General features: G+C 43.9%; 1 protein-coding gene across 3 annotated transcripts in view; it reads right to left on the bottom strand.

Moving 5' to 3' along the window:
- Positions 1-12,900, bottom strand: part of BCL7C (BAF chromatin remodeling complex subunit BCL7C) — a gene marked incomplete at its 3' end in the record, with an annotated part of 48,678 nt that overhangs the window by 33,814 nt on the left and 1,964 nt on the right. For 2 of the 3 annotated variants that reach the window (XM_080911781.1, XM_080911782.1), the window contains exons 5-6: positions 11,887-11,972; positions 11,143-11,302 (exon numbers count right to left, since the gene is read on the bottom strand). In XM_080911781.1, the coding sequence (XP_080767907.1) occupies positions 11,177-11,302; positions 11,887-11,972 (212 nt within the window). Of the gene's footprint in view, positions 1-11,142; positions 11,303-11,886; positions 11,973-12,900 lie in introns of those variants that run through there. The other variant, XM_080911780.1, reaches the window with a different exon arrangement.

The raw sequence follows: 12,900 nt of genomic DNA, 5'->3' as shown, positions 1-12,900 counted from the left end.
TCTGTTACAACTGGATCTTATTACCTGGCTGCCAGAACTGGTACCTACTGGGTATGCAATACGGGTTTAACTCCTTGTATATCCGCTGTAGTGTTTAACCAAACTTCTGAATTCTGTGTTCAGGTAGAGCTATAGCCCAAGGTAACTTATCATGACCCAGATTATGTCTATGCCTTCTTTGAAGAACGGACCCGGTTCAAAAGAGAGCCTATTACTCTGACCTTAGCTCTCCTACTAGGAGGTATTACTGTTGAGGGAATGGCAGCGGGTATTGGAACTGGTACCGCTGCACTTTTAGAAAACAATCACATTAGACAATTGCAAGTCGCCATGCATGATGATATTAAGGCACTTGAAGAATCAGTAACAGCTTTAGAAAAGAGCCTAACCTCCTTATCTGAGGTAGTTCTCCAGAGTAGGAGAGGACTAGACCTATTGTTCCTTAAAGAAGGGGGCCTCTGTGCAGCCCTTAAAGAAGAGTGTTGCTTTTATGCTGACCACACTGGAATAGTCAGAGATAATATGGCCAAACTCAGAGACTGTCTGGCCCAGAGACAAAAGTTGTTTGAGTCCTCCCAAGGATGGTTCGAGAGCTGGTTTAACAAGTCTCCCTGGTTTACTACCCTAGTGTCCTCCCTAATGGGCCCATTGATAATACTTTTACTGATCCTCCTTTTTTGGGTCCTGCATCTTAAACTGGTTAGTTCAATTTATAAAAGACAGACTCTCAGTCATACAAGCTCTAGTATTAACCCAACAGTACCAAAGGCTTAGAGAGCAAGAAACAGAAATACCGTAGATGAGTAAAAGATTTTACTCAAGGTTAAAAGAAAATGGGGGAATGAAAGATCCCCACCATTGAGCTAGCCTGACTGCAGAAACAAGGCCTGCACACATAAGCAGTTAATTCAAGGTAAAAGGCAAGGCAGAGCAGTTATCTGTAATTCAAGGTAAAAGGCAAGGCAGAGCAGTTATCTGTGGTCAGCCACCTGGCACCAAAAGAGGGAGTAGAGGGTTCTTGCAGAAATTCCCCCACCCAAGATAGGGCCAAGTCAGCTATTATCTAAACACCATGTCCTGGGCAGGTGGCTAAGGACCTTGCCCCCAGTTTGACCCACCGCCTCATTTAAATCAACCAATTAAATCTCTGTAACCATGCATCTGCTTCTGTAAGCCTGCTCCTGCTTCCTAAAACCCTATAAGAGGGCGAGTGCCCAAGCCTGGGGCGCGCAAGTCCTCCGAGAGACTGTGTGCCCGCAGGTACCTGTGTACTTTGGTCAAATAAACCCTCATGCTGATTGCAGCCAGTGGTCTCGGCTTGGTTTTTGGGCTCGAGGGTCTCCTCTGAGAAAAAGGTCCTATCTGAGGGTCTTTCAAGATAATGCAAAAAGGAGGCCCCAGCCTTCGGGAACACGCAGAAGGTTTGGCAAAGGCCGTTACTGAACTAATGGACATAGACCAACCGGGGACAGATAAGGCAGTCACTTGTCAGGAAATGCGCCACGATGTCCCAATATCAAATTCAAGTCAGACATCTCAGGGCAACAGCAGGGAGACTCATCTTCAGAACAATTAAACAACACTGCTTTGGTTGTTGTTGACATCAATAACCCAGATGTCGAAGTCAGAGTAGCTTCAATAGATAGAGCAAAAACCTCAGGAGAGACCAAAAAACAAGTGTTTTGGCAAACTACTGTAAGTGATAAGAGACCACAGTTAAAATTACAGCTAGATGGAATTGAGATTGAATCTCTAGACTTTGAGAAACCTAATACTGAAGACAAAAGGGTTATTAGAGATTTCTTTTAAATTCAACACACCAGAAGAGGGCATCAGATCCCATTACAGATGGTTGTGAGCCACCATGTGGTTACTGGGAATTGAACTTAGGACCTGTGGAAGAGCAGTGAGTGCTCTTATCTGCTGAGCCATCTCTCCAGTCCCAGGTTATTAAAGATTTAAAAACCAGACCCACACCTATTTATGAATGGATTAAAACTACGATGGACATTGGCTCTGATTCCTACAATTCTGTAATGATTAGAAAGGCAACTGCAAACAGTTTGAGCGCTCAGAATGTCCAATGCTCTGGTTGTGGAAGACCGAGTCATTTCCTAAAAGACTGTAAGCAAACAGTTTCTAAGCATAATGTTTTCTATGATAATAACCATGGAAAAGGTTTCCTGAGATATGTAAAAGATGTAGAAAGGGCTTATGAATGTAGATCAACAAGAGGTATCCAAGGCAGTTTCTTACATTGATAAAGGCCCACCTGAAAACAACATGAACATTTCCCATCAGCCAAGAAAAAAATTACTCTAGAGAACAACTAGAAAAATGAAAGCCTAGAGAACAAAGAGTACAGCTCAAAACTGAACTCGCCATTAAAGAGGTAGAGCAGCTCCACTAAACAGGACGAAAGATTCCAAAGATACCAAATGTTTGAATCAGTTTGGCCCCCATAGACCACTTGGCCCACAAGGAGTGGCACTAGTAGGAGGTGTGGCTTTGTTGGAGGAAGTGTGGGGTGGACTCAAGTTCTACAAGTGTGAATCAGACCCTCCTCCTGGCTGCCTGCAGAAGACAGTCTCCTTGATGCCTTTGGATCAAGATGTAGAACTCTGTTCCTCCAGCCTCAAGTCTGCCTGAAGGATGCCAAGCTTCCTACAATGATATTAATGGGCTGAACCTCTGAAACTAAGTCAGCGCCAATAAAATGTTTTCCTTTATAAGCTACGTTGGTCATGTCTCTTCCCAGCAATAAAACCCTACGACACCAAAATACAGATCTTTTGACAAACTTTTACAGATTATCAGAGGACAAAACTAAAGGTGTTTATAAATAATATTAAATTTAAAGGAACAATAGACAAAAGAACAGAGGCTACAAAATCCTGGCCCCCAGATTTGGCCTCTTCAGGAGGTAGAAATTCAATTTCAAGGTGTTGTAACTTTATAGCAGATAAAGCAAAATATAAAATAACTTAAATATACAGGACCTGAAAGCCAAATAGAAAAAGTAAAGCTACTTATGGGACAAGTAGCCATAAATGTATGAGGAAGAGTTCAGCTACAACAATAGAAAACAGATCAATACACCTCCAACTTCAAGGACAACCAAAAAAGTAGGAGAGATTCCTGATATCAAAGAGAGCTACAGACTGTCCTAACTGTCCATAAACTAGACACAAAAGTTGGCCCTCAAAATTTATAGGGAGGAACACCGCTAATAGAATAATTATTGGCTTACTAAATGAGATGGTTACTGAGGAGACAGCTCTTAGAAATAATCTCTTACTGATTTAAAAAAAAAAAAAACCCTTAAACAAAGGACAATTGAGTCTTTGTCTTTTCCCAATACAGAAATAAAGGATCTACTCACAAAACAAAAGAGGGTTTGAAATTTCCCAGAGACAGATGATATACGCTAAATTTTTACAAGGACTAATAAATGGATCAGCATAAATATGCTATAACTTCAGACTGGAAGAAAGGAAATCTGTTATGTTGGAGAAGAGGTTTGTCTTTGTTTCAACAGAAGAAAAGCTATGGATCCCTTCAAAATGAATAAAAGTTAGATTTGAACAGGGGGAGACCTCCAAAAGATTCTGGCTGCAGACATGAAAGAAATCAAGAAGACCAACAAAACAGATAACATGTCCTGCTGGTCCCTCTCCGTGGGAGCAGCTCTGAGACCAGCTAAGACATGAAAATGTCTCCATCCAGGGCTTCAGCTAAGCGTAGCCAATAAACCTTGTTGGCTACAGAGTCCTCAGGACCTATCATGCCTTCCTTTCAAATGGCGCCAAAAGCTCTCCACATAATAGTTTGATTACATAGTCTAAACTAACTTATAAAAAATAAGACAGATGCCTTACCAGCTTGTACAGAGAGCAGAGGAGAAAATCATCTTTAGATGATTGTACGCACCATACCATACATTCCATGCATATGTTAATGCAGAAATGTATATTACCTGTGGAAGTTTATGTTTACAGACACCAGTGCAGTTAAAATAACCAAGACAAGACTCATCCTCAGGGATGCTGAAAAGGATGAAAAGATGCTGAGACATAGTTATTCCAGATCCTGCTTCATCCAACCTCTGATGATCTCATTGCTTCCAGGACAGCTTCAAAGCTGCTGGCCCCAATTGGTCCAGCCTCTCAGACTGTTTCAAGCAGGACATCAACTTAAACCCTGAACTTACACAGCACACAGAGACTGGACAACAAATGTTACAGTTAGCTTCCTTAACACTGGCTAATATCCCAGTTTTCTTTGGGCCTCCAAGAGAAAGCTACGTACTCAGACGGCAGGAAGCAATTTTATGAGAACAACACCCTATTCCCAAGAAGTAGGGTAGATGCTTTTTGGTTGTTTGTTGGAAGATAGATATTAAAAGAGGGTTGTTTACAAGTTGTTAATGGTCTTGGTCAGGGAGGAAACAAAGTAAGGGAGGTTAGAGTCAATGACTTCTTTTTCCCTTTTTCTTTCTTCTATCTAAGGGGAAATAATGAGAAAAGGGGTGAAGAGGAAAATGGAAGAGACGGGATGAAAAGAAACAAAGGGGAACATACGAATAATAGGATAAAAGGGCAGATTATTTAATCTGCTTTTAAGCCAAAGAACTCCAAGAAGCCAAATGTTTTTACACTGGTATGGGCTTTGTATAGTGATATAAATTTAAGGTTATATTTTGCTAAAATATGCTATGTATATATAAATGTGTGTATGTATATGTGTAATATATAGCATATATTTATACATACATATATACATATAATACATATATGTTTTAACTTACAGCAGGTATTGTACCTATTTAATTCTTTAAAATGTAATATTAAGTTCTAGTCCTTTTAAAAGCTGCTGTTAGAAACTGTTCAGGATAAATAAAAAATGCAAGTTTGGAGTTAGTCAGTCAAACTTATGGTCATGTTATATACCAAGTTAATTACAGATGTGTATTTCCTAGATTGAACAGATAGTCTAGAAACAATGTTTGCCTATTAGATATACTATAGATAAGTCTTTAAAAACCCTCAGAGATCTACAGAAAATAGCACTTAAGAGATGTTTTACTAATAAAAGGACTTTTCTTAGCAGAGACACGCCTGCTCCTGGCAGCACCCCCATTCTTCAAAGATGATGAGCATCAAGAACCTCCTTATGGAGTTTGCTTCAAATGTGAAAACAAGCCACTGGGCAAGAAACTGCCCTTGCTTCAGCTGCTGATAGTATGCTGTCCAAACTGGACAAACCGGATGCAGGGAAGTCAATTGCTGAGTTTTTCAAGGGCAGGATAAGTACGTCCTTCATAATTCCTGCTTCACAGAATGGTCTGTCGGATGTTCTGGACCAGAAGGCTGAAATGGATGCTCCCCTAACTCAGAGAAATTTTATGTGACTGTCCAGGCAGCCAGCTGTCTGTCATTTCTATAGATTTGGAAGCTGCTTGCTCTGCACTTCCTGCTTATTCAGATAATTTTATTCCTTCTTAGATCTCTGACAGGGCCGAAGAGTCTTAAGATTAAATTGTTTAGGATTTGAGAAAATGTTTTAAAGTCTAAGAAGCTATTCTTAGGGTTTTTTTAAAAAAGATTTACTTAATGTATATGAGTACACTGTACGCTGTCTTCAGACACACCAGAAGAGGGCGTCAGATCTCATTACAGATGGTTGTGAGCCACCATGTGGTTGCTGGAATTGAACTCAGAACCTCTGGAAGAGCAGTCAGTGCTCTTAACCACTGAGCCATCTCTCCAGCCCTATTCTTAGGTTTATAAATGCAAGTTTTGATAGAAAATGATTTATGTGCAGAACTCCAACTCACCAAAATAGGATGGGTAATAGATTACTTTTTCCAGGGTTGCTAAATACAAATGGACTGGACATTGTGAATGTAATTCTTACCTGACAGTTATCATGTATAGTTCACTGTTAGAGAAAGAGCCTTTTATTGGACCAAAGGGGGAAGGTGTAGAGAGAATTCTTTGGGTACTGTGTGGCAGCATCACCTGTCAATAAAAAGCTGATGCCCTATTAGCAAAAGGCAGGGAATAAGAGGTGGGAGTTCTGCTAAATAGATAGGAACTCTGGGGAGTTAGTCAGGTATGGGGAGATTCTCCATCCAGGCTCTGAGCAGACAGACATAAGAAACTGAGAGGAGGTAACCAACTGTGTGGCACACATAAAATAGAAAAATAGGTTATGTGAGTTATGAGCTAGTCAGGGAACAGCCCCAAGCTTATGGTCTAGGCATTTATTCATCCCTAAAAAGCTAAGTTGTTACTCAGGAACTCTGAGGCCCAGGTAAAAAAAGACTGCAGTTACACCACTCCATGCTCCCCCACATGACTGTGGATTAGGATGGAGAACTCAACTACTCCAGCACTATGCCTGCCACCATGCACCCCACCATGATGATAATGATCTGAAAAGGGAAAAAAAGACCACAGCTAAATGCTTTCTCTTTTGTAAGAGTTGCCTGGGTCACAGTGTCTCTTCACAAGCAATGGAACAGTGTCTAAAACAGGTTTCAATTTTTGACTGGTTGGTTGAAGCATCTATCGAAAGATGGCCTACCGAAAGAGTTGGAGATGCCTGATACCTTTTGGCTTAGTGCTGATGAAGGGATTTTAAAGCTCAGGGAATTGCAGCGTGGAGTGGGTACACTGTGTAAAACCCAATCCTCCACAATGGGAAGGCCCAGAAGACATGCCCTCCACTAATTCTATAAGACACAAACTGGTGAGAGGGGCACCAGCACATTTGAAGAGTTTTGTTCTTGCCCTTTTCCTTGTGCCAGACCTTAGTGTCAGAGACTCTGCTACTCAGTGGGTGAATTAAATGCAGTGGGTTTAACTGGACTCCAGAGTAGCAGAGGCCAGGTGGCAGCACTGGATTAACAAAGATAAGGTGCTCATAGTTATTGTAATGGGCAGCAGACAAAGCAATGTCATAATGGCCTGCCCCATAATGGTCAGCACAGGCAAAGTGAATTTTATTGTGGCATGACTTGAATGCACTTAGGTACTGGCTAACCAATCAGGGTGTTTCCAGGCATGAAATAAATAGGAAGCCTACTATGTTTTTTCTTTGACCTATACAAGCAGTACATTTCTCAAACAAATAAAAGAAAGGCTACGTTAAATCATGGTCAAGAGGGAATCTCAGCCCATGAACCAATTTCTAGAGTTGAGCCAGTTTGCAGACCCAGAACCCCTTGAATGAGGAAGTGGCCAAGTTCCACTGAGGAAGGTCCTTGATAACATACCTAAAAGTTTTACTGTTAGACTCATAGTAAGTTCAGTGAGTCTCTGAATTTACCCTGTGGTTATTTCCCCGGTCCCAGAATGTATAATTGGGATAGATAGAAGTTGGCAGAATTCTCACATTGGTTCCCTGGCCTGTGGAGTGAGAGCTGTTATAGTTGGAAGGCTAAATGGAAGCCACTGGAGTTGCCTCTCTACCAGAGAACATAGTGAACCAAAGACAATATTGAATGCGGGAACAACTGCCACCATCAAGGACTTGGGAGCTCAGGGGAAGAGAGGAGTTCCCAGAACTGCCTTTAGCTCTCCTGTCTGGCCTATGGAGAAGAATACTTTGGTAAAAATGTGTTCGCACAGATATTTGTGGGTTTTTTCCCCCTCAGTTCCTTTATCATACAACATAACATCAATTGAGATAAAAATCAATGGTTCTCATATTTAAGTTATGAGATACTAAAATAATTTTCCTCAAGGGACATTGCCACCTATTCTAAAATATACACTGAATTTGTGGCTGGTTGTACGTGTTAAAACTATATCCGGTTGGATATAATGATAACCTGGTCATTGTTTTCATTTGAAAATTATGCATGACATAAGGAGATATGATTGTGTGTTGAGCTGATAAATAAATGGCGGACCTGTGGCTATTTTTGGTTAGCAATTTGACATCTGGGAATTAGCTAAAACCCAAGTGGCTGGATCCACGTGCAAGGGATTTTTGCTGGTTAGATTATTTGAGGTGGGAAGACCCATCCTGAACCTGAGCCACACTTCTGGTGGCAGCCTATATAAAGGACATGAGAGGGTTTTGTTGCTTTCTTGCCCTCACTCTTCCTGGCAAGTCCATCCCTTCACCGGTATTAAAGCCTACTTCTTTGGGATTCCAGAATATATTGAAGACCACCTGAGACATCCCAGCCTCATGTACTGAACAACTACTGGATTCTAGACCCTTCCATTGCTGACGAGACATTCTACAAAATGACCTTTACATACATTCAATCAGTTATGTGCCTCTAGAGAACCCTAACAGAGCTACATGATGACAGATGAGACTTAGGACATGCTGGCTCAGGAACCCCCATTCCTGGGGCATGGGGGCACTGGTGGGCACAAAAAATGGAAAGGATAAGGAGATAAGAAAACGAAACTAAGACCCATGTGACACCTCAGGGGTTCTGTCACCATTCAGCCATTTGAATCTGGAGACTCGGATCAGAATCTGGAGGAAGGGGATTCACTTAAGAATAGGTGTAAGGAAGAAAGACATAGTTTCCATAAAGAAAAACCTAGCACAGGGCAATGTGCACTCCAGTGGAATGGACCAAGGAGGAAGGGAGGGGAAGAATCCCAGAAAGAGTGCACATGAAGAGGGAAGGGAAGGCACACATGTGTGCACCAGAAAGTGACCAGAGAATGAGTGGGCTATTAGGCCGAAGCAGGGCTGGAGGTGATGGACACAGAGGAAGTAGGAACCAACCCCCTGGGGACAGTAGCCAAGGCCTGAGGTCAGGAGAGGAACAGACGTGGCAAGACAGAACTTTAGTCCTTTAATGCTACTCAGAAATGGATACCAGCTTCCGGGCCAAACCCTGCCCAGCCTCAATGATGCCTTCTCTGTAATATGGGGCAAGGAGGAGAAGACTGTCATTACTGAGTTCCTACTGTGCATCAATCAGGGGCTCTCTGCATGTAATTCCTACAGATGACAAGAAAAGGCAGATGAAAACAAAGAGGTACATCACACTGAGAATGACAGGAAACTGGAGAGAAGGCTCAGCAGCAGTTGCTACTCTTCCAGAGGACTCAAGTTCCCAGCACCCACGTGGTGGCTCACAACTGTTTGTAACTCCAGGTCCAGGATGTGTGGCACCTTTAGCCTCTGAGGGCACCTGCACTTATGCTCACATATCCATGTGCAGACAGACAGACACACACACACCTATGCTCAGTTTAAGAGCACCTGTTGTTCTTCCAAAGAACCCAACTTCCATTCCCAGCTAAAAACTGTAACTCTAGAAGCAATGTTGCCTTCTTCTGGCCTCCTCTCCCACATATGGTGATAGGGATACTTTCTGGCAAAACACCCATATATACAATAAAGATAAAAATTATAGAGAAACTGAATGTAGACAGTAAAATTCAAACCCAGAACTTGGACTCTGGGCCCTAATGTCATGCTGCTAAGCTACACAAGGCACTTCACAGTTTGTAGGGCAGTGACAATACTTCACAGTGTCACTGAGGAGTATAATGAGACAACTCACATGCCTAGAAAATTGCAGATTACCACATGTGGCATGCTGACTACTGACCCTTCAGAGGTGTCCACATCCTAAGCCCCAGAAAAGGAATATGTTACTTTACATGACCGTGGGGTTTTCAGACAAGCTAAATTCCAAGAAGGGGTTGGGGCTGATGCTGGACACTCAGGCAAGCAAGTGTGGTCACAGGGGAACACATGAGCAGCTGGAAGGAAGGCCAGGTTAAAGAGATGGAACGAGAAAGGCAAAAGGTTAGAAATTACAGCCGGGTTGAGGAGAGGACAGGCCACAGCTTGAATCAATTCCTGAATGCAGGTAACTTCTAGAAACTGGAAAAGCCAAGAAAATTGATTTTCCCTGACAGCTTACTGCAGGAGCCAGCACTGCAGACACCTTTACTCTAGCCCAGTGACACTGATTCTGGACTTCCGACCTTCAGAATGATAACACTACAAATCTGGGTAGCACTAAGCCAGTCACTTTTGGTCATCTGTTTCTACAGCAAAAGTAACTCGTGAAGTCAAGACTTCCTAGTCATCCCTGGCTCCATTATTTCTTCAAGAGATGCTTAGATGGTTTAAGTGAGACTGAATCTCAGTCTCTACTTTTGTTAAAAATTAAGACACAACAAACTCACCTGACCCTGCTTCTCTGACAAGTACAGACTGAAGAGTACTCGTATGAAGTTTCTCACCAGGCACTGGCCAGGGGTGGGAGACAGGTCGGGGACAGGTAGAGGTGGAGTTGGGAGTGAGGCCTAGTTATTACCCCATTGGTCAAGTAAACTACCTAAGAGAGAGTAGAAATGACTAGCCTAGAGCCACACATACAGTGACAGAGGAACTCAATAATCCTCCTGCCTCAGTTTCTGGGTACTGGGATTGCAGCCCTGTTTATTTACTCAGTCACTCATGAAGCGTTTGTTAGGCTGTGTCCCCAGGGTTGAGCTAGGAACAGCTGAGAACCTAGTTCTACCCTTGAGAGGCCAGCATCCTAAAAGACAGAAAGACAGACTCCCGGTCCCCAAACAGCCTGAAAAATGTTGAGACAAAAGTAAGGAAGCTTAAAGGGCCATAGAAACTCAAAGGGGATGACGCTGGTAGAGCCCAGAACCAGGGGAAGGCATCTAGGAGGAGCTGATAAGTACACAAGAGCTGGGGACTCAGCCCAGAAATGTGGGCCTAGGGTTCCAAGTGGACTCGGGAGGCTCAGCTAGAGAAGTGATGCTGTAGCTTCCTAAGGGCAGGGAGGGGGTGGGGTGCTTCCTCTGGGCCTGTGTTCCTGTGAGTGAAATGGGGACTGCAGGAGCTGCTGGGCCCTGGGGAGGGTAAAGGTCGCTGAAGGACAAGGCGGGGGTGCAAGGGAGGCGAGGTCCTGGCTCAAGCCCTCACCCCACATGTAATCATGGCGTGAATACAGGTAGGTCATCTAAGAGCCTCGGTGACCCCATCTGAGGAATAGAGCATGAGCCAAAACTGTCTCCAAAGACGTCCCCCCAGCCTTGACAGGGAAATGACATGACACAAGATGACAAAAGGGTCTTTATTTATAAAAAAAAAACAAAAAACAAAAACAAAAAACAAAAAAACAAAGGGGCCCCTGGAGCAATAGGACAGGGGGACGGGCAGCTTCTCAGGGGTCAGGGGCATTTGGACAGATGCGCTTGAGTGGGGGGGCGCCCTCCGAGTCCTCTGTGTCACCCTGGGCTGCCTCAGGGACAGGTGGCACTGGCTCAAAGACAGGGTAAGCTTCAGGGGCCTGAAGAGGAAGGGCGGACAGGTGTGAGCTCCACTCTAACCAGAAGTACAGCCTCCTAGTCTCTGCCTTTTCCAGTCTACTCCCCTGGAAACCCAGAGTCTGGCCCAGGACCGAGTACCCAGAACGTAGATAAAGCGCCAAAAACAATAACAACACTGTTTGGGGGAAAGAACCTGATTTTTCTAAAAAGCAAATCAAGGTAGTCCTTGTAGGGGAAGGCAAGGAGATGTCTTAGGCTAAAGTTTACAGCTCAGGACATGTGTCTGTACGATGCAGGGGACCCAGGCTCTTGCACATGCTTAGGAAGTGAAGTACCACCAAGCTGCATTCTGAGCCTAGATTTCTTTTTTTAAATCCTTAGAGGAACACCAAGGTCATTTCAGGCTTTCAATCCTCTCAAGTCAGCCATGATCCAGCCCTCAGGGTGGTGTCTGTAAGATTCCTCTTCACCCAAGAATCCAACCTCCAGCTAAGTCTTCCAGTGGGTTCTAGGTTCACATCTCCTTCCTGGAGCCTAGAATGAAGTCTCCCTGCTTCCCCAAAAACCTCCAGTCCCCACAAGGCCGGACTCTGGCCTCTCTCACCTCAGCTTCTAGCAATTCTGGAACAGGCTCCTCCTTGGTCAGCTTTGGGGGTTCGTCAGTACCGCCCGCAGGTGTACCTCCTGCATCTGTAATACCAAACAGAGAGATGCTTCCTGAGCAGCTGCTCTGTGCTGGGAGAATAAATCAGAAGCAAAAGAAACAGACAAGCACTGGTCACACATGACAACGTTGTGGGGGCAGAAGGGGATACCAAGTCGTCAAGGAAGGCTCAAGTCGGATCTTGGTAGTAGGAAATGAGCCAGGAGACAAACAGAGGTAGGGCAGGATTTAGGCAGCATATATGAATTTAGATAGAAACAAATGCTTAGTGTCCACAGATTCTAAATCATCTGCAGAATGGAAATAGTGACAGTAACACCACAAGAGGCTGCTGTGAGGATCAAGTGCTTGGCACATAGTATGTGCTCAGGAAGGCCGGCTAGCAGTTTCATTCATTCATTTATTCTTTTTGTGGCTCTAGAGATAGGGCTCAGGACCTTAGGCATGTCAGACAAGCACCTACCACGGGGATGTATCCCCTGCCCTATCGTTTTATATTAGCAAAGGTATTTGGAACAATCTAGGTATGGTCCAGGGTCCCATGTCACGGTGTTCTTGACAAGGGAACAATTTCAGCAGCTAGAGTTTGTAAAGGCCATGGGGAGCCAATGAAGGACCTGAAGCAGGAAAAGAACCCATTTTGAATTTGTGCTGCTGGGTTCCAGGAGGCTGGAGCTGGTAAAGGTGAGAAACGCATGAGAAAAGAGAAGGGAGAGCTGAAGACGCAGGAACCAGCCACACCTCGGAAGTCCTAGTGACCAGACAAGGGATGGACAATATGAAGAAGAATGGCTCAGGCCCGAGGTGTTGGCTCACTGGCCCTAAGTCTGGGCATCTTTCTCTGGATGTTGGGCTCCTCGTGTATAAATAGGACTCATAATTGGTCCCATAAAATGACGGTGAAGATTAGATGAGAAAACAGCAAAACATTGAAGTGCTCAGGAGAAGGGCTAA

Source organism: Micromys minutus, assembly GCF_963924665.1.
Source record: "Micromys minutus genome assembly, chromosome: 2".
Classification (NCBI taxonomy): Eukaryota; Metazoa; Chordata; class Mammalia; order Rodentia; family Muridae; genus Micromys; species Micromys minutus.
This window is presented reverse-complemented; position numbering and strand designations above follow the sequence as displayed.